Raw genomic sequence first — 21630 nt, 5'->3', positions numbered from 1 at the left:
CAGGGATCAAGGAACGTTTTTCATTTCACTAATTTATTTGTGTTTTTCTCGTTGCCATGTTCCCACCAATAACGTAGCTCCATTTTCTGCCTTTAAAAGCACACACAACCCACAATTCCTCTATTCGCTCCGACGAAGAGCTAACGCTCGAAACGTCAGCTTTTGTAATCGTTGTGGTGGCCAATTTACCATTTCAACTTTATTGATATATTCAAATTATCCCTCTCTGTACATCTTTCGGAGTAACCCCAGTCACCCCATGTACTCCCAATTCTCTTTCTTGGCAAACTTCTTACATCCACTATTATTTTTATCATCATTATGTATGATCATTTTTTGAAATGCTCTTGTCAAGTACGTAAGCGAAAGCAAACACAAATCTTCATTGCACTGCATTGTACTTGAGATAAATTGATTGAATTGTAAAATGTTACCGAAGTAGAATTGTTTATGAAAGTTCCATCGATTGAGGAAGTGACACATTCAACAAGTTAGATGTTATTATCTGAACGCAAAAGGTTTTTGATAAATGACAAAAAAAGGCTGACTTTTTACTCACCTGTATTCACTACAATCTCAATACCGTGACAAAGACTGCTTGCGTGACACAAGCGAAACAAGTAATGCAAAGAGTAAAACAGCGCACAATCGCCTTCACTTTTTGAATCCCTAAAGCCTAATTGACAATAATTTTATCGAAAGAACAGCCAGAAACAGAGTAGCGTTAAAGTGACTCAGCCGTCATAGGTTTTTTCTAGAAATGTGCTTGCCTGAGCGAGGAGGGCATGGCAACGATACAATAAAAAAGAAGGCAGCGGTAGTAGATGGTGTAAGCGTAATGTATTGTCTGTGTTACCCTGCCGGTACACATGTGGGTCTCAGAGAACAACTGGATTTCTATATTTATTGTTTACATTCATGTCCCAACTGTCGTGTGGACTTTGAGTCAATGTATCACAGAAAGTGATTGTAAATGTTCGACTGACGAAGGAACTATCGACTTGTCGCAATTGGCTCTCCCCGCCAGCAGCGCGCCCAGGTTTGGTAACTTGCAATCCACGATAGAGATGTTGATTGATGAATTGTACCTGATTACCTTAAAATATTTGTAAATCTTGAATAATCTCATATGCATAAAAAATGATCTTTGGTGTTGTTTTCTTTGGGAGATTTACAGAATTTTAGGTCGGAAGAGGGCATAATTTTTTCCCTTCATGAGTTAAACCTCGCCGAACGAACTTTTAATTAACGCAGGTTGCATTGCATATTATGGAAAAAGGATTGGTATACTTCTCTTTATTACATCCATTTTGAAATCACTGGTGGTCCCTGTAATCTGATTGGCTCTAATTGGTGCGATTTATTCACGAATCGCACCATTTTTTGCTCTAAATCGCATCATTTTACGCTTGACTGAGTTTTTGACACATGATGTCAAAGTGTTTCTGTTTTGCATACAAAATAAGATGTAAAAGCGTTTCCGGTTCTGCTTTTCATTTAAAAACTGGCTCAGTACTGCATCAATAAAATGTTTGAATTGACCAAGTCCTGTATTTGGGCGATTTCTAAATGGATGTAATAAAGTGGTAACTGAACATTGTGTCGTGCAATTTTGGTCTGAAATCGTACTCATGAGTTGAGATCACACCGGGGCATACTCCTAATCGATAACACCTACAGAACAAAAAAGACACTCGGGGATAGGGCGTTCGAAAATGCTGCGCCCAAAAGTATGGAACCGACTACCTCTGGAAATTAGACAGTGTCAATCGTTGGATACTTTTAAAGTTTTACTTAAGACACATCTTTTTTATTTAGCTTTCTATTGGTTCTTTTATTAATTCATATTTTACCTTTATTGTTTTTCCGAAAAATTGTTATTATTATTACTATCATTATTAGGATTAATCTCATTGCTGTAAGATTTTTAATGTTGTAATGCACATTCGATCATATCTTTTATTGCATGTTAGACTGCGCAATATAAGAAATAAACATTACTATTATTACGTATGATGCGCGATCCTCGCAGTAGAGAGCGCTATTTATGTAATAGCGAAAATCAGACCTGAAAAAAATCAGGCCTGTACGGGATTCGAACCACTGACCTCTGCGACACTAGTGCAGCGCTCTACCAATTAAGCTAACAAGCCAACTGGGAACAGGCCGTTAAGTTGATTCGTAATAAACCCGTGATGATAAATCAGATACAATGTACATATGAAGTTCATATGTTTTGAACTGTGGTATTAAATACGTATGTTGCATGATCCTCACAGTAGAGAGCGCTATTTATGCAATAGTGAAAATCAGACCTGAAAAAAATCAAGCCTGTACGTATTTAATACTGCAGTTCAAAATATATGAACTTCATATCTACATTGTATCTGATTTATCATCACGGGTTTATTACGAATCAACTAAACGGCCTGTTCCCAGTTGGCTTGTTAGCTCTATTGGTAGAGTGCTGCACTAGTATCGCAGAGGTCAGTGGTTCGAATCCCATACAGGCCTAATTTTTTTCAAAATCAAACGAGCGCGATAATAATAATAATAATAGTCAGATACAATGTATATATGAAGTTGAATTGCTGATTTTCGCTATTGCATAAATAGCACTCTCTACTGCGAGGATCGTGCATCATACATATTTAATACCGCAATTCACGTGTGTGATTTCAGCCCAATTTGCACTCCACTCAGTTAAATTACCATTATAAATTATTTCTTTTCCTCCTTTGGTCCGTGTAGTTCTTCATGGGAATATTCCTATCATTGATGGAAACCAGAAAATAGGGCAGTTTGTAGGGCATTCATTATTCACTCTCACCTCTGTAAACAATTTTTTTTAAAGGAGGTTTAGAACTTTTCTGCAAAGGAGCTTACATCTTAGATCCTTAGGGTTTTTTTTTGTTGTTGTTTTTTTTTTGGAAGGCACCTTTACAAAAAATCTTGTATTTAATTTTCAGAGGGCACCCACTGAAAAAAAAAATTAGGGATTTTTGCTGTCCTTGGTAGGTTGGGGGATTGCATCATATCTCATCATAATCCCCTCATGTCAGGTAATTATAGCAGCAGCGCTGAATTTCAGAGTGGTTGCTTTGGGTTTTGTCAGTGCCAAAGGCGCCTTATGAAATGCTGACATCCGATCTCTTAAGTGCAACTAAATATATCCACATAGAAGTCTGTGCTATATAAATCTAAATATGTATGTATGTATGTTACAGAGGAAGTGATGAATGTGATAGAGAAAATTAAATTCACGAGAGCATAAAAGGTACTGTCAAGTTTGGAGTAACAGCTTTCAAAAGAAAGATATGAAGCTTTTGCTGGTTGAACTAAATGAACCTATCAGATTCTAGTAGGAACTGGCTCTGGGGATAATTCAATAATAATTACTTTGCCTTTGGCAATTAATTGTTATTTGTATATCTAGGGATGCAAAGTACTGTAATTTAAAGTTAATTATTTTTCTTAAAGGTTTAAGGATGTTGCTGTTAAAGGTGTGGAGGGTTTGTCAGTTTCCTGGAATCCTTGTAACAAGTGGACCAAACCTTCATCTCCAAGTTCCCAATACAAGGATTGTGAAAACATAGCTGTAAGTCTGAGCCTTAGTGTCTAAGTGGGATGTGGCATCATGTGGGTGTCATGTATGGTAATTATAACTTACACCAGCCATGAATAATGGCATCGTTTGGTTATCAAAGCTACAGAATCATGTTGTAACTTATAACTTGATATGTAGCATAATGTCTGAAGGGGGATTTTGATATCTATACAAGACATATGCACAAAGAATTGAACAAAGAACCAACACTAGATTCTTCAGTTACTGGGGAATATCCAAAAAAGTGGATACAACTCAGGTGTGAAGTAGGAGAAGCTGTGAGCCTTATCAGGGCTCGACACTGATGGTAGCCCACTAGCCACAGACTAGTAGGAATTCAGTTTTGGCTAGTGGTTTTCGGTTTCCACTAGCCAGTTTGGTTAGTAAACGAACTGACATTGTCGTAGATGTAAGATGTCACCATCCACTTGGCTAGTATGTTGAAAAATTAGTGTCGAGCCCTGCTTACTCATTACACAACTTGGAGCTGCAGACAATTCTATAAGCTAGTCATAAATTTAAATGGGAATATGGAATCTTAAAACTCTAAGTAGGCCTGCAGCCAAGTGGTTCATGTTCTATGACCCAAGGCACATGCCTTGCAGCCCAGGCATAACCTCATGGACAGCTGCCTGTGACTTGTGGCCAGCAGTTTTAAGCCCCTTTATGGCCTGCAGCATGAAGTTCAAGTCACAGCCTTGTAGCCCAGTAATCTGTGACACGAGCAGGGATTCTGGCATTATGCGCTGGTGCGGACCTGCATAATCGGCCATTCTTCATATAATCCCGCATAATTTGTCAATTAAATCAATAATTATGTTACCTATCTTGGTGTCTGGCTTGAGTATTGTATTTATCCTTTTTCTACAGTCGTACAAAATACCAAAGTATCGTTTTAATTCAATAAAACAACCACATGGATTCGAAGTCATTTTGTTTTTATAAAAATGAGAAGGCATTAATAAAAATGTCAGATGAGGGCCTGGAACCGATATGAAGCTCGGCCCAGGCTCCAGCATTTGGCAGTTTCCAAGATGGTGGACGTTTACAAGAATTGCTTTCTGTTTTGACCATATTATTGCTTTTATTGGAAGGAGTCATTTATCAATAATGCGTAATATTCCATTTTTTTATAAAAAGAAACAATAACTGAGTTTTCTAAGTGAAATTAGTTATATTTTAGGTTTTAAGCAATGATATCATTGTGCATAATTTCGCGCATAATCTTCCCGCATAATCTTCCCGCATAATCTTCCCTAAAAATCCCGCATAATTTTGATTTTTTTCGCACATAATGCCAGAATCCCTGCACGAGGCTCACTTCATGGTTGTCATATTCAAAAACAGATCAATACAGTGGAACCTCCATTTAACGAACCTTTATATAGCGAAGTCGTATGACAAATGATACTTTTCAGCCTAGCTCAAGTTACAGTAAATTGTATATATAATGAACCTCAATATAATGAAATCCTTGTTATAACAAACACAATCCAGAAGCCTAGTACCACTATATAATGAACGAATGTCAACAAAAGGCAAATTCAAAACAGACCACCAACAACAATCAAAATCCTTTAATTCTGCAATAATAGAACAACTTCATTATGAAAGCTGACACTGACACTTTTGACACATCTACAGATCCACTTTATCCTCACATCAATAACAAAAAAACCAACAATATCAACAATTAGTATATACCAAAACAGTGGATAGCGTTGAAGGCTCGCTCTGATTGGCTAGTCAAACTCCGAATATCCTTTGCTATTTACCTCCAAGCAACTCGGGAAAAAATGGCGTCTCAGTTTGCATCTGTGACAAGCGAAGAAATCACTCAAATTAGCGATGAAGCAGTCCCTGAAAACACAAAGGAAGCGACTAAATTTGGTCTGGCCGCGTTTAAAGGTAATGGTTTAAGTTTTTAACCCGGAGTTTATCGATAAAACCAGTGAGAAAGGTTTTGTTTACAAATGCAAATTAATCCTGCATAACCTCACTTGTTCACTTCCGCGCATGAAAATGTTGGAACCGTTGCTGGAATGTATGAATTAAAATCAATTTTTGGTGGTGTACATTATCTCACTGTTTTAGTATATACTAAAACAACTATTCACCTCAGTGTCGGTGGTTAGCAGTGGATATTTACCTCGCTGCTCGGTAAATATCCACCACTAACCACCTCCACTTCGGTGAATAGTTGTTAATTATTCGCCGAAGGCGAGGTGAATAACATCGAACAATCCCCGAGATGAAGTTGAGGGGATTATTTGACAATATTCACCGAACCTGAGGCGAATAATTGTTTTAGTATAATTTCAGAGCTAAACAACAGAGAAATTTCTAAAATCATAACATTTTAGTAACATTTATTAACATTTTATTTTAACATTTTATATAAACTGTGTGGAGCGGTTTATATAGCGTCATATCAGGAATCTCTCGACCAATCAGATTGCTGGAAACTCTTTGCTGAGCTCTGAAATTATACTAACAACAATTATTAGCCATACCTAAATACAATGAACATTGGTTGTTTTTCCACAAATTTGTTACATCAAGGTTTTCAATGTAAGGAACCCTTGATATAATGAACTAATTTCCCCAGTCCCTTGGGGCTTCATTAACTCAAGGTTCCACTGCATAGTTATGAATCCCCTGACAATTGTGGACATGATTTCTCAAACAATGTAAGTTTCCAGTTTCATTTGCGAAAAAAGGAGGGGCACTATAAGTTAAACATAGATGACTTTGGCAAAATGAGAGCCAAAATGATAGCAAGTGTAGAATACTTCTTGCACCTCTCATTTGCTGATGTCCTGTTGCCACTCTCCTGATGAGAAAATAAGGCTTTTAAAGAAGGAAGAGAAATTCACTTGAGGATGAATGTCCACAATGTCATTGTAAATACTGGTCTGTACAGAAAATAAAGCTATTCTGCAGTTTTCCTAGATTCCTCAAGTAAAACCTGAATTACCTAATGCACATAAAAAAAAGCTTCAATTTAACCAGAGTGAAACAATTAAAAGTACTCTAAAGATTTTATAGAATTGATATGATTTAAGTGGCATAGAAACCCAGAACCATCCATCTTGCATCATAGAGGACAGAGTCATTTTTGCTAAGACATGCCAGCCATGATATAGATCTGGGGCAGCTAGGCTATGTAGTTGGTAGCAGGTTGCTGGGTCCTGAGCTGTGAGGTTAACCAAAGGGCAAGAGGATACTTCCAGGGAAAAAAAAACTCCAGTTGGTATTTTGAATTAACAATTGAAGAATTTAACAAAAACATGCAAAGTCAAAGATCACCAGCTGCCTTTCATTATGTACAGCCCTATTGAAGACTCTTTGAAAATGTGAATGCCAAATAAAGAGACCAACCATCTGTTTTCACCATTAGGCTTGTGGTACGATACTTACTAATAACTTTGACATTGGCCAACAAGAGACTGCAGAATGTTACTTTAACACAACAGTGGAGAGATGTGTTTTAGCATTTACAGGAAAGGTCTATCTTGACACAGAACAAAGGTACATCAGAACTGAGTATTTATGGTCTTATCAACTGACTTCATAATGTAAATTGGCCACCATAAAGAGTTTCAAAGCTAATGTTTCCGGCGCTAGCCCTTCATCAGAGCAATGACAATTATGTGCCTCCACTGTCCTCAAATTGCAAGGAAACCTCTGTATACTCCACGTGTCACCACCATAACCAATCTATTTGGGGTTTGATATCTGGGATGTGAAAATTTATCAGGTTTGGTGGTTTTACTTGCAGTTTTCTGTTTTGATCAAATTTTTTTGTGGTTCTGGGTGATATTCTAGTAGACCCCAATGCCCCCCTCTTTAAGGGCTTGGTTATGGTGGGTCCTCTTCATTATCATCATTCTTTCCCCCAAAAAAGGTAAAGTCTGCACTTTAGCCAGCTGGTCCATCCTGCCAGAGCCTTAATCTTGTATAAATCTACTGATAGTATTACTACTTCCCCCTTGAGGAGATGCTTGTACATCATACAGTTACCCCCCAGCATTTGGTCACCAGCCTCCTGGCATATTCCCTTTGGTGATAGCTGGGGTACTGTTAGGGTAATTTGTCTTGCCTAATTCTATAGCTTGATGACATGCATGTGTGGCCAAGTCTTGTGCTGGGAGATTTCAACACAGAGTTCAGTGCACTAACTGTTAGGCTGCTGTGTCTTGCATGCTCTTATCTATGATGCCTAAATTTTTGCTATTTTACATCAAAATGTAAGGACTCTGAACTTGTTTGTAAATCTAATGGGGTTGTTTCTTTATAGCAGGGTTCTAAAAGAAGGTAAAGATAATACAGCTACTCATTATGTTAAGAAACAAGTACAAATTTAATGGTCATGAACCCTTGCATTTATCATTATATTAATTCCTTATACTTTTTGTTAGCCCTAAAACTTTCATCACTTTGGAATGTGACTCAAGTGAAGAGGGCCAGCTGGAGTCTATTGGTCCCTCAGAGAAAGTTGATGATTCTGCTCATTTTGTAAGTTTAGCATAATGAAAATTTGCTTCAAAAATGTAAGAGTTACTGGCATCTAATTTCTCCTTACATATTAATCCTTAAATCAAATGTAAAGGTCCTGAGATTAATGGAATGATCAAGCTCTTGATTGCCAAACAAGTTCTCCTTCTGAAGAGGTACAAGGGTTAACTGTTAACTATTTACATCCTAACATCGGTACATGTATTCTCCATACTGTTCTCTACACATTTTCTAAGGTGTTGGGTAGGAGAATATGTTTAAAGAGTTTCTTTGGGTAGTGATCATTTCCTTGATTCTCATGACCTTAATGTGTGATTCAGGTGTGATATTGTAAGGAGGAATTAGATACTGGTCACTCTTAGAGATCAAAGGGTTAAATTTAGCAGAGGTGTAAGCTGAATACAGGCTTGTTTTGCAGTAAATTAGAGATGACAAAAGAAGGACTTTGGCTGGTATTAGATTAATTTTTTTTCCTTTGCTAACAGAGTATATAATGTATTGAAAACATGTGGCAGGATGCAAAACCTTTCTTGAAGTCACTGAGCCTTTCTTTACTTGCATATTCAAAACTTTCTTTCAATTTCTTCCTTATCAGCCATTCAAACTTCACTCCAAGTATGCTTGTCCCAGAAAATCAAGTTTGAGTGCAGGAAGTGTGTTAATCATAGTGTAAGTAATTTAAGTACTGATTAAAATATTTTTGTCCATTATGTGTAACTCAAATTCAGTCAGCTCTCTCAGGGCTCATCACTAACTTTTCAAATTACTAGCTAAGTGGCTAGTGACAACTTTGATGTTACAACAATTTCAGTTTGTTTACTAGCCAAACTGGCTAGTGGAAATCGAAAACCACTAGCCAAAACTGAATTTCTACTGTCTAGTCGGTGGCCAGTTGGCTACCATTAGTGTCAAGCCCTGTCTTTGGTTTATGGGATGTAATTTCTTTCCTTGTTCCTTTTTTTTTTGTTCAGTTTTGGATCCTTACTTCTAGCATACATAGTAGCTGGAATTCTTTTCAATAAGTTTCATCGAGGAGCTACTGGAAAAGAAGTCATTCCCAACATCAACTTCTGGATGGACTTTCCATTGCTTGTGAAGGTGTGTACCACATATGTAAAAAAGTCTGAAAATTGTATTTTATCATATATATATTATTTAAATTTCTGGTTTCCAATGTGCATTCTTTAATAAAAGAGGTCTCTGGAATGGACCTCTATCCCTTGCAAAGGGGAGAGGGAAGGGACCCAAATATTTCTGGCTAATAATGTGCACCTCTTACAAAACCCATGCAGTTTGTAGAAAAAAAATATTCATTTTTTTTTTTTCATTGTAGGATGGTGTGGCGTTTTCATACCAGTTTTGTAAGAAGACTTGTGGAGGAAAACGAAGCTCATATGAATCAATATGAATCCCATTCACTTAATTCTTGAGTAAACTTGGCTTGAAAAAGTTTTCCTGATAGAAGTTCTTTTCAGAGATTGAGTGTTTCTGATTGGTAGCAGTTGGAGTATATACTTCTGTTTTGTTGAAATTAATTTTTGCAAATTATATTTCATAGATAGTTATTTCATTTATAATTGAATTTATTTACTAGGTATCTAGTTCATTAATTTTGTCATTATTTAATCACTGATGAAATATGCTACAACATCATCTCCCAAGTTAAAGAGATGTTGACGTTATTTACATCATCATTATTATCAAAGAGGTTAAAAACAACTTTTATTTTGAAGGAGTAATTATATTTATCATTTTTATAACATCAAGCGTGGTTGAAAGAAAAAATACACTTTTTTGGAATGTTTGAATGAGTTGTGTTGCAGTCCCCCCCAAGCAAAAAGGCATGTTTCTTGCATGTGGGAGGTACTGAATGGACTTGAGGTTTTGATTGGTCCAAAATTCTTTTGAGTGAATTTATCTCATAATTGGTTGAAAAAACATTGGGTGGTCCTGAAAAAGCAGACAGTCCTTGTCTTTTATTTAATAATTAATTTTTCTTTTTATGAGGTTACCTCACTGGGTTGATGTGGGAGACCCAAAAGACTCCTGAGCTCATTAATACTCTCTTGTTGTTAATAGGCCATTTTGCAGTTGTGTACTTAGTTGCCAAGCCTTTGATTCAGAATGAGGCTAAAGATGACCTTGTTGTGATAGAGACCTGTATCTAGTTAGCATGATAACAAACTGATTTACATTTGAAAGGCAGCAAGGTTTGTATCATAACAAGGTCATCTCTAGCCTCACTCCCGTTTAAAGGCTTGGCAACCAAGCACACAACTGTAAAATGGAATATTAGTATATTTGTTTTTCAATAACAGTGCAAGTTTGATTACACCAAAAATTAGTGGAGAGATATGACACGACCATCCACAACAAGAACTGTTTAAAGCAATTCATAGCAATTTTCAGATTCTCTGTTCATCTCCGTTATCTCAGATTTACCTCTTCATGTTGGCCAAAAAGAAAGTGCATGGCTTTCTTCCCCACGTTGAACATTTTAGGCAAAGTAACCTTCCCACCAGTTTTCTTTCTCCCTTTCTTTCTTTCAGACCAACATTCAAGGTCTTAAAATAACTGAGGAGAATGTGCTACCTTTCTATAATATCAAGAAATGGATAGACATTCTAGTCTTCTCGGATAAGGACGAATAAACCGTAGGTCCAGTCTTCTGCAACTATTAATTAGTTAATTTGGTTAGGCAGGGGACGTTAAAGAACCTACTCGCGAGAATACTGTGATGTGGTTTGGCCTGTTTACTGGGAATTGAGGGGTAGCTGGCGAAAATGTTGCAAGATGATATATATGTTAATGTAAATATCCGTCCGTCATCATCTCCACACCTCCCTTTCACGACCTGGGTAAGCGTTGCGTGACAAAAGGCGCAGGGATCACGCGAGTACCGATGCGCGACGGCGGTCAGACATATACTTCTCTATTGTAAAGACGATACTGGGAAAATAAATTGGAATAGACCGTTGTGTCTATTACGTCTACAATGGATTCGTTAAAAAAGATCCGAGAAGTCGCAGTGGATAAACCTCGATTACCCTAAATTTGCGAAAATATGAGTCCATGACAAGTACTTATTGTTCACAAGACTTAGATGTATTGCAAATTACCTTTCACGCTATCAGTGAACTTTGTTCACAAAAGGTAAAGACCTCAACCGGTATTTTTTTTATACTTAGTTTGATTTCTTTCGCAATGATTTTCAGTCCATTATCATTATGAATGTCTATAGCTTTTTTTCAATAAAGGTAGTTCGAGTACGATAGCGAAAATTAGAGTAAAACTGTTTGATCGTCTTATGATTAAGTGTTCGTATAATGGCGGGAATATACCTTCACGTGATGGCGGCTAAATTCAGCCAATCACAACATGCAGGTGCACCTACATAATTCGGAAAGTGTGTACACGTGGAAAATTTAAATTCACCTCGGAGATAAAGCACATTCGCTTACTGGAGGTAGAAACAGGATGGCGTTTTCTCTAAATCTTAAGCGTGTTTTAATCAGTGACAGTGTGGATAGCTGTTGTAAAACCATTTTGGAAGCGAATGGAATCGCTGTGGATCTTAAAACGAAGCTCACGAAGGAAGAACTTCTTGCAGAAATTCCTGTACGATAATTTTTTTTAAATTTGTCAAGGTTAGATCGTATTTTGTTCATCTAATATCTTTTTTTCAGAACTATGACGGTTTGATTGTCCGATCAGCAACAAAAGTAACAGCTGAGGTGATCAAAGCTGGAAAGAATCTTAAAATTATTGGTCGCGCTGGAACAGGCGTCGATAACATCGACATCCCGGCTGCCTCTCTTCAAGGAATTATTGTCATGAAGTAAGAAGTTATTTGGTTTAAATTTATTCACTTAAATCTTTACAAGTTGTATTTAGTTTTTAAACATTTCATCGATGTTCGGTAACATCTACTCGCGTCACACCATTGTGAAATTATTGTGTAAGTTGTGATACGTTTATAGAAACTTGAATTTAAATTGTCAAAGGATGATTGAGATCGCCTACATAAACATGACCATTCTATTTTGGAACCGCTTTTCTGTTATATTTAAGTACTGAGGTGGACTGTTAGATTGCAGCAGTTAAATGTAATTTCTTAGGTGATGTGACTCATAATTAGCCAGTCTCTGTGAAATCACAAACCCGTCGTAAAATTACTGAAGTGTAAAATTACGTCACGCCGAGGAACAACATTCCATCAACCTCTGCCTTTTCATAAAATGGTACATCTGCAGTACTCTGATTACTAATTTTGATCATTTGATTTCTTTCACAAATGAATTTGTCTGCATTCAAAGTTTTATATATTTTTCAAATATGTTCCCTTGTGACACCAATGTGATCATTGTAATTGGTTGGGGGCTCACATGGGTTTTGTCATCCAATGCATTTTCAAGGATTATTAAACACACGCCAGTCCCTAAATGATATGCATATAATTTTCTACAAATGAAGCAGGAATCCTCACCAAAGCCTACACAGCAAATATTATGCAACCATAGTTTTTAGCAAGCCTCTAACAACCATTGCTTGACTGCCTTTGATCAAAGGTAAAAGATTATCAAAATAGGTTCATTCATTATTTCTGAGGAGCTGAAATGATATAATTATTAAAGCCTTGTAGATGTTGATTGACAGCCCCCTTAAAACTTGTTTTTTGTTTGTTGTATAGCACACCGGGAGGTAACACAATCAGTGCCGCTGAACAGACTTGTGTACTTATCAGCACCCTTGCAAGGTAAAAATTTGGTTAAGAATTAAGAGGATACTTCTCAAGTAAGAATCCTAGCTTTGTAGTAGTTTTCCCATTACATAAATGTAAAAAAAAGTAAATTGCAGAGTAAGATAATTGTTAATAACTTCTTGCATTCAAAGACAAATTTTTAAAAGAATTGCTGTCAGTGCTAATTTTTCTCATTAAAGCTATTTGATGCAGTTGAAAAATACCCGTAAAGTAAATGGGATATTTGGTTTTATTATTGGTGTTGTTTTTGCCTTTTTTGTGATCACCAATTATAGCCAAAATCAGAACAAAAAAAACCTGTTGATCCTTGCAGGTTGGTATGTCCACTGGAGTGGTCATATTTACCAGATTTATCTCCAGTTGTAGCAATGCAAGTAACAAATTGAAGATAAAAATTGCTTTGCAGTTTACATCTGTCATCTTGATTTATTATGAAATTCTACAAAAACCCAAAGAAGAAAGTAATTATGTATGGAAAACTTAGTCTATAACATATAAAAAAATTCAAAATGCATGGTTGTCCAAAGGTTGAACATTGTGCTTCTTCTCCTAACGCAGACATACAGCTCAGGCAGATGCCTCAATGAAAGCAGGAAAATGGGACAGGAAGAAGGTATGCTTACTATTTTGGTCTGAGAGGGGAAAGACTCTAATATAAAAAGAAAGGTGGTCTCTTTGGCTCATAAAGGTGTAGAGCTTGTGAATTTTTAACTCTCTTTGATTAACCACTCTTGGAGATAAGTCATTGTGGTCGTTCTATTTTGGTGGAAGGTGATTAGAAATGAAGTCAAGGTAGCAATACATATGCTGTGTAGTGTTTTAAATAAATTTAAAGAGACTCTGACTCATTGACTGGTTTAAAAAAGGTATCTCTAGGGGCTCTGAAAGAGTGTGAGCCACACCCTGTTTTTTTTTTGTACTCCAGGACTGAACACAAATTTCCAACCAGCATTCCCCACTGGAAATTTGGTTCACTTGAGGTTTGCCACTAAAATAAGGTTTAAAAATATGTGGGAAACATTTCAAGCATGCCTGTGGATCTGACAACAGCACACAGTTTCGGGAAGTTATCTGATTCCAAAAACAAAAGAAGCTCAGAATTTCAAAGACAGTTATCAACACAACTCTTCCAGAGGTTGGTCTGGTGTTCAACCACTTTGTCCGATCTAAAATTGAAGAACACACACAAAAAAAGTTAACTCAGCTCTATGTTTCATACTTATTTGGCAGTATATGGGAAGTGAACTACTCGGCAAGACCCTAGCAATTGTAGGATTAGGAAGGATTGGAAGAGAAGTAGCTTATCGCATGCAGTCGTACGGTGTGACGGTAAGTTAAAAAGGAAGATTTGAAGGGTGAACTTCTACTTGATAAGTTTGAGTATTCTCATTACCTGTTTGCTGGATAACATCTGGATATTAAAGGGAGAAGTTACATGATAATCACTTCTGGGAACTAAAGGGTTAATTTTTTTTTTAACAAGGACATACTAGCAGACCAATCACTTTAATCACATCTATCACAAATTAAAATAGATAGTTTGCAGCATTTGTGATAATGTAAAGGGATATTAAGCAAAGAATAAAGCATACAATGGTGAAAGAATCTTTGTAAATTCAAATGAAAGGAGCTGATAGTTATGTTTGATTTCCCACAAAAATTTATTTTTATAATAATGTAAATAAAAGTGTCTCCATAAATCTCTGATAATATGAATTTTGAAAATTTTAATAATTGTATTAATGGCCATTATGAAATTCATGATTTTTTGGAACAATTTTTTTGTGTTCTTTTAACAGACCATTGGATATGATCCAATTGTTCCTGCAGAAGAGTCGGCAAAATATAACATTGAGTGGATGGAGCTGGACCAGCTGTGGCCAAAAGCAGATTACATCACAGTGCACACACCTCTCATTCCACAAACAAGGGGTAGGTGCAGTCCAGAAATTATTATTAGTAATATTTAAACTCATCACCAACAGATGAGCTTGGGGAAGGTGCCTTGGTTTAGGTGGAGCCATGCGTGATGCCAGCCTGGCTTGCAGGTATCCATGGCAACCCTGAGAGCGGCAACCACCCGGCACTGTCACACTGATAAATCAGTGGAAATACTTACCAACCGACATACTTACCACTGTTGCACAACAAAGACGAACGAGAACATAGCTGGAACACAATGCAAATGCCCCTGCAACAAACCCAGTAAATGCGAACCCCCCCTGCACGTGGCTGCCTGTTGACCGCCACTGACTGCATTGGCTCAAGTTTAACGTCGCCTAAAATTACATTCAGCCACATAAAAATAAAACTAATAATAATATCATTATGATGATATCACTGGATGCATAACCCAAGTAAAGTGCACACTCTCATTTATTAATTTAAAATCACTGTGTTGTTCCCCTGTGCAGGCCTTTTGGGGGATAAGACTTTCCCTCTCTGTAAAAAAGGTGTGTATGTGGTCAACTGTGCCCGTGGTGGTATCATTGATGAGGCTTCCCTGCTGAGGAATTTGGAATCAGGGCAGTGTGGTGGAGCAGGTCTGGACGTGTTTGAAACTGAACCTCCTACTGGTGAGTGTAGAACTGAGAATTTTCTTTCTTCCCATTGTTAGTCAGTTTAATGCAGATTTTTTTTTATCATTGTAAAATGGGTTATGATAATCTGACTGCATTCAAGTGTACATTGGAAGTTGTTGTTAGATTATCAAGCTCTGTCATCCCAATTTTTTTAATTTAAAACAAGGGGTAGGGGTTCCCTTGGGTTCACAGCCACCTTACAGGAATTTTACAGGTTATGGAAAATTTAACATCGATTTGGGACTTGTTCCAGTTCACTATTTTATAATAATAATAATAATAAATATCCCTTAATCCACTCTTTGCAGTTGAAACTATGTACAAACTGAATTATCAAGCGGTATCATTTACAAAACTGTTAAATCTGATTAAAGTATAGTAATGTATAGTCTACATAATAATTAATCTAAAAATCTAAAAGCTATTTTTAGATTAGATTTTTATTATAATAATTTTTAAAAAAAGAATATTTTGCTTTTTATATTTGGTGAGTTCACTTTCAGAGTGAGAATTTAAATTTGTTTATTTGTTCAACAAGTTTAAATTATCAAAATGTGTTGAAAGAAATAAAATGGAATTCTTTTAGTCATTTTCCACCCTTGTAGAGTCATAGAATTTGAACATGGGTTATGGAAAAGGGAAGAAAACAAGTAACTATTGTTTCTCCATGGAAAAGAATGAAAGAAATGTCTTCAATTAGTGAATAATCCTTTCCTTATCTTTTTTAACCAGTTTCTCAATCATTGTTCATTGAAAATATAAAAAAATTCCTGGAAAAGGTCAGGAAAAGGTGAGGAATGTTTTAAGTTTCAAAGAGTTAAAGCCCCGTTTTACATTTTGTCTCCAGGAGTGTCCACACAACTGGCCCAACATCCCAAAGTCATAGCTTGTCCTCATCTTGGTGCCAGCACAGTAGAGGCACAAACCAGAGTTGCCAAGGAGATTGCTGAACAGTTTGTTGATGCTGTACAAGGGAAGTCACTCTTTGGTGTGGTGAGTTAAAATTTTATTTTTGAAATACATTGCAGTGAAATATTAGTTATATATATAGGGTAAAAGCTGGTTAAAGGGCAGATCTCAAAGGTTGCAGTGACACAAATGTCAATGTACTTTTAACACACTTGTAATTCTTTTCAAATTGGGTGACTTCCCGAAACAACAAAGCGAAATGAATTTTAATATACGATGCCTCAAAGAACAGGAAGATGCAATGGTATGACTCTAAACCTTAAGATTTCCCAGATATCCTTATGAAGATGAAGTCCTTTAGGCCCTCAAAACCTGCTTTTCTGAACTACCCATTTGTACCACTAATTTGATGGAAACCTCTGATGCACGAACTAACTGTTATTTGTTAGCACTTTTTGCAAACATGTTTTATGGCGGGTTGTCATGCAGCCATTGAGTAGAGTGCAAAAAATGCTTTGAACAATGATAAAAATGAAAGACCTTGGAAAATGTTATCATATGATATGATGACTTTCATGGACTGATAGACAGGAGAATTTTTTTTGGAACACAAAAGAGCCTTAAAAAAAAAAAAAAAAAACCCAAGGGTGTTATTTTGTTACAGATCAATGCCACATTCTTAGCAGATGCTCTTAAGCCCCAGGCCCAGCCCTGGTTAAGCCTCGGAGAAAGACTGGGTAAGGTGGCCGCATGCCTCTCTCAAGGAAAAGTTACCAAGGCAATGGTAACAACTTATGGTGCTGATATGAAACCTGCTGGACGCTACATCACAGCTGCTGTGTCGGCAGGAATTATGGGAAGTGATGCTAATTTAGTGAATTCTTCTGTAATGGCCAAGGAAAAGGGATGTCAGGTGAGTCAAGTTACAGAAACTTCAACCTCTTTCACTTCTAAGATCTCCTAAGTAATTCTCCTTATTGTTTGCTGTACAATTCATATAATATGATTTTGGAGAATTTGTTATGGGATCCACTATCAATCTCCTGATTGATATTTTTTTTCTCCTCACTTGTCTGCTTGATATTTGTAGACTTGAGTACTCGAATAAGGTTTTAATTACGAAGATCTGGTTTGACTGTACAAAAAAGGAAACAAACGTAAACAAAACGAAGCGAAACGAAACGAAAATACTACAGTGACAACATACTTACAAGATTTGTGGACTCGCAGGAAACGTAAAGAAAACATTCATGAGAAAAATAAACAAACATATAGGACCAAACTTTGACTTCTGGAGGTCCGAGCACATGGTCCATACCATAATGCCAACAATACATGACGTAGATTACCAATCCCGCGCAGAGTGAACACGGGAAACGTTTTGTAACTTATAATATTGTATTGATGTTGTAAGGAGAAGTTCTTTCTTGGTCTCTAATGGGAATAAAAGGATTAAACAGTTAACATGTATATGAGGGCTCCCACATGATTCCCTTGGACAAAACAGCAATCATCACAAAAAGCATGCCTAGATTAGGCCTTCTCTTTGCCGAAACAAACAGGTCCAAATTTAAGTAGAAGGGTTAGCTCAGTTGGTTAGAGTGCTGGACTGTTGCGCGGGGACGTCAAGATTGAGGGTTCGAGCCCCGGCCAGACCAAGACTCCAGGTCTTAAGATAACTCGGGAGAATGTGCTACCTTTCTATAATATCAAGAAATGGATAGACATTCTAGTCTTCTTGGATAAGGACAAATAAACCGGAAGTCCGGTCTCCTGCATCTACCAATTAGTTAATTTGGTTAGGCAGGGGATGTTAAAGAACCTACTCACGAGATTACTCTGATGTGGTCTGGGGCCTGTTTCTCGAAAGTACCGACAACTTAACGGGCCTGTAAAGCTGTTCTGTTTTCATTCAAGCTAACGGTGGGGATTTCAAAAGTTTTAAAAATGAAAAAATATAACTATTAGCTAAAGAAACAAAAAGGGCTGGTTTGGGAGTCAGAACTTGCATTCCTATCCTTTAAATTTTGATTTTAAAACATGTTTTCAGGCCCATTAAGTTACAGGGACTTTTGAGAAATGGGCCCCTGACCTTTTTACTGGGAATTGGGGGAGGAGGGGGCATCTTCAAATAAGTTTCCTTTGATTGTTTGTAAACTGCTGATGCAGTCCGGCCAAAGTCCCCAAAAAAGTGTTGTGATGTGCATTTGATCATATTCACATGTTAATTTGTGCAATATAAATATTAAATTATTATTATTAAATTATTATTAAATTATTATATATATTTCTTACAGTAATAACAATCAGTTCTGTCATTTATTTATGACCCGGAAACCATAAACTGGGTTTGTTCTAGTGTAGACACTGTCACTCTGAGTTGAATGTCGAAGGCAGCATGGCCGAGTGATTAGGGTGCTGCACTTATAATCTGGTGTCCCAGGTTCAGGTCCTCCACCCTGCCACTCACTGGATTTGTTCTCGGATGCCCAAAATATATTAATGAAGGGTCATCAAAGACATGGGCAGAGAGAGGAGGGCTTGAAAAGTTGCAATTTTACCACACAGGTATTTTGAACCGGTTAAGAGGATCGTAATGTACTGAATGTTTCTTACAGACTTTCTCTATGCCTTATTTGAGTAACTTCGTGAGTGTTTCAGCCACGCCCTTTTAATCAGCAGTGGACAAAGTTGATTACATTCTTCTCTTACGCTGTTGTTGTGCTTTCTCATTTCAGGTATCGTCCACCCACGTGGATACAGTAGGTCTCCGTTATCCTGCTGCAGTGTCCATCACATTTGATAGTGACGGCAAAGTCACTACCTTAACAGGAACAGTGGTGGGTCTCGATGTACCAGTGTTGGTTAAATTTGACAGTCTGGTGTTCTCTGGTGCAGTGCCACTCTCTGGAAATTTGTCCTTTGTTAAGGGAAGTCCTGGAAAGGTTTTGGCCGACCTTGTGCCAAAATTTGGCGAGAATGGTACAATCAACTATGTCCATGTAGCAGGAGGAGATTCAGAGAGTATTGTTGTTGTCAGCACTTCCTCAAAAATCTCAGTTGGTTACCCCTGTATCACTCTGTGAACTGTGTGTTTGGTCTTTGGTGTGAACGGCCTCTAATAGTGTTTTTCACTCCAAATTAAATTCATCAGTGATTCATATAGTTTTGCAACCAAACTGCCAGTGTGGTCGCTAGGTTTTTGTAAGGTCCTGTTCAGACTCGCATCTTTTCCTGTTGATAAACCTAGTCTTGCTAAATTAGAATGTGAAAAGTTTGGTGTCTGAATCAGTTAGGAATAACATTTTCAGTTTATAATGTCTCTGCCCCTCCCCCTCCCCCTCCTTTTTTTTTTTAGCTGGGAAGGAATTTTGACCCTAGAAGGACTTTGATTCAAATACCGAACCCACTATATGCCAAACTTGTTGCATTAATTCTAATAAATGTTTCATGAAACTGTTGGTCATCCACAATGCCTGAAACAACAGGCATTCTAATGGGTTGGCCCAAAATGGAGTGAAGTGGATATCATGAAAACTGTGATGTCTGGAATAGGCATAAGTCACGAGGTTGTTAATGATATGAATTTAAGAAAAGGGTATTACGACATCAAGAGGACAAAATGTGTCTTAATTTGCTGCTAATTTAATGTTAATGGTAGACTGTAACAATACAATTAAAAGAGGAGCATGAATTAAGCTTCTCAGCTCCACCTGTAATTTGCAGATTATGCATTTTGTGTAACTCAAATGTCTTGCTTGTCGAGACAGCGCAAGAGAATTGTGAGAAAACTGTGAAGTGACTTACAACACCTTAGCCTTAGATCGCAGTTAGAAAAGATAGTTTACAAAGCAAAGTTGACAATATTTATTAACTATAATTTTTTTGCGGACGCAAGATGAGTCTGTTTTTCAGTGTGTTTTGACACCGCGAGTTCTTGTAGGTTACAACGCGTTTATAGTTTTACTAAGTTATGTGTTGTGTCCAAACATAGACCTCCACTAAATGAATAGAATGGTAAATTGTTGTTTCTGTCTAAACCCCTGTACTTTCTAGAGTAACTAAGGCAAAATTTCTGCTTACGATATCAATACAGTATCAGGCAGACAAGAAACGAGAATACTGAAAAATTTCCAATATTTTCAAACTAAAACGATAAGAATTATATGGCAGGTGGTAAGAAGAATCACTTATTAGATCTTGGGAGTGAAAGGGTTTTTAAAAAGCGCCTGATCTTTGCTCACAAGGTAAACGCAAACATAAGATGACATGGACGACAGTGAATGTATAAACGTTTGTGTATGATATAACAGGCCCGTAGGCTGGTTTTTTCCTGGGTGGGTTCTTTTTCGCTCAAAACGGACCTTTAATGTTTAACTTAACGTTGTTGCAGAAGATTTTCCAGTTGAAGTCGACGGGGGTGTAGCCGAGCATAACAGTCTACTACAGTGTCCAAGTCTACAGGGGTAGTGTAGTGAATGTGCAAAAGCGCAAGATGGGACAAGCGATCTTTTCCCATCGATGCACGCATGTAGTTAATCAATCGACACAATGTGCTTGCGCCTCGTTCGCATTCGCACGATGTGACTGGAATTGTGCAGGCAATTTGGAGAAGAATGCTAATATTTGGAAAGAGGGCAGCATCACAATCTTTGATTGCCACAGCAGGTGAAGCTGGCCATGATTGCGGTTCCATTGCTAAGTATCGACTTCTCCATCGCGTAAGTTCCATTTCGAGCAACTCCGAACCCCCCTCCCCCCCCTCCCCCAGCCTACGGGCCTGTATAAACCCACTGAGGAATCCTGGTAGCGGGATCCAAAATTTAACAACGCCTTGGACTTGCCGTGTGTTCCTGCTAGTTTCCTAAGATCAGTTTCTTGTACCTGTTGAGCGGCGATGCAAGTCTGCTGTTTTGCATTCCTTCGATAATTTTAAGCAGACCTGAACAAAGAACTTCGTACTGCACAGACACGGTCCCAATTAATCGGGAAAAGTTATCAGATTCGGCGACTTGAACGTCCCGAAACTAGAATAAATCTTCGTACAGTCAAGGAGGTGGAAGGGCTCATGAGAATTTTTAACTTTCTTGTTGAGGTTGTCGTAAGAGCTTTTACAGTAAGTCTGCGCATAGCCAAGTAGTTTACACTGAAGTTACCCAATTCTCCCCGGCGTGGAGTGACTGGTGATCTTGTTCCCGCCCCGGAGGGAAATTGGTCCCTTATAGAATACCCTCAGCATTCTCTAAAGTTTT

General features: G+C 37.5%; 3 protein-coding genes across 7 annotated transcripts in view; 2 read left to right on the top strand and 1 right to left on the bottom strand.

Annotated features, from left to right (window-relative positions):
• The window catches only part of LOC111333404 (uncharacterized), a 6242-nt gene extending 5464 nt beyond the window's left edge, over positions 1 to 778 (bottom strand). For both annotated transcript variants that reach the window (XM_022938970.2, XM_022938978.2), the window contains exon 1: positions 560 to 778. The gene's annotated coding sequence lies outside the window, so the exon portion shown is untranslated. The remainder of the gene's footprint in view (positions 1 to 559) is intronic.
• A 47-nt stretch (positions 779 to 825) lies between these two features.
• On the top strand, positions 826 to 9929 carry LOC111332967 (uncharacterized). 2 transcript variants are annotated; one of them, XM_088742038.1, is made up of 8 exons: positions 826 to 1039; positions 2970 to 3014; positions 3481 to 3598; positions 7008 to 7138; positions 8029 to 8125; positions 8721 to 8794; positions 9097 to 9223; positions 9459 to 9929. In XM_088742038.1, the coding sequence occupies exons 1-8, from the start codon at positions 870 to 872 to the stop codon at positions 9531 to 9533; spliced, it is 837 nt and encodes a 278-aa protein (XP_088598164.1). In that variant the 5' UTR covers positions 826 to 869; the 3' UTR covers positions 9534 to 9929. The 2 variants fall into 2 exon arrangements, with proteins under 2 accessions (XP_088598164.1, XP_022794196.1); XM_022938461.2 differs by lacking the exon at positions 2970 to 3014 and having other exon boundaries at positions 827 to 1039.
• Positions 9930 to 10071: 142 nt separating this feature from the next.
• LOC111333419 (D-3-phosphoglycerate dehydrogenase) lies at positions 10072 to 20418 on the top strand. Of its 3 annotated transcripts, none has more exons than XM_022938994.2 (10): positions 10072 to 10779; positions 11812 to 11963; positions 12816 to 12881; positions 13446 to 13500; positions 14118 to 14216; positions 14687 to 14819; positions 15302 to 15463; positions 16317 to 16462; positions 17043 to 17291; positions 19117 to 20418. In XM_022938994.2, the coding sequence occupies exons 2-10, from the start codon at positions 11959 to 11961 to the stop codon at positions 19462 to 19464; spliced, it is 1263 nt and encodes a 420-aa protein (XP_022794729.1). In that variant the 5' UTR covers positions 10072 to 10779; positions 11812 to 11958; the 3' UTR covers positions 19465 to 20418. The 3 variants fall into 3 exon arrangements, with proteins under 3 accessions (XP_022794729.1, XP_088598158.1, XP_022794723.1); XM_088742032.1 differs by lacking the exon at positions 10072 to 10779 and adding an exon at positions 11183 to 11278; XM_022938988.2 differs by lacking the exon at positions 10072 to 10779 and adding an exon at positions 11547 to 11743.
• The last annotated feature ends 1212 nt before the right edge of the window (positions 20419 to 21630 follow it).

The sequence above is a fragment of the Stylophora pistillata genome, chromosome 12 (genome assembly GCF_964205215.1).
Source record: "Stylophora pistillata chromosome 12, jaStyPist1.2, whole genome shotgun sequence".
Lineage (NCBI taxonomy): Eukaryota > Metazoa > Cnidaria > Anthozoa > Scleractinia > Pocilloporidae > Stylophora > Stylophora pistillata.
The sequence above is the reverse complement of the archived record's forward strand: the minus strand, read 5'-3'. Positions and strand labels throughout refer to the sequence as shown.

Excerpts from the sequence above, each read along its gene's own strand:
- LOC111333419 (XM_022938988.2), top strand. The coding sequence starts at position 11,603 with ATGGCGTTTTCTCTAAATCTTAAGCGTGTTTTAATCAGTGACAGTGTG. Across the intron at positions 11,964-12,815 it reads CAAGGAATTATTGTCATGAA|CACACCGGGAGGTAACACAA; the intron begins GTAAGAAGTTAT and ends TTTGTTGTATAG. Across the intron at positions 14,820-15,301 it reads TCTCATTCCACAAACAAGGG|GCCTTTTGGGGGATAAGACT; the intron begins GTAGGTGCAGTC and ends TCCCCTGTGCAG.
- LOC111332967 (XM_088742038.1), top strand. The coding sequence starts at position 870 with ATGTGGGTCTCAGAGAACAACTGGATTTCTATATTTATTGTTTACATT. Across the intron at positions 1,040-2,969 it reads CCCGCCAGCAGCGCGCCCAG|AGGGCACCCACTGAAAAAAA; the intron begins GTTTGGTAACTT and ends TTTAATTTTCAG. Across the intron at positions 9,224-9,458 it reads ACTTTCCATTGCTTGTGAAG|GATGGTGTGGCGTTTTCATA; the intron begins GTGTGTACCACA and ends TTTTCATTGTAG.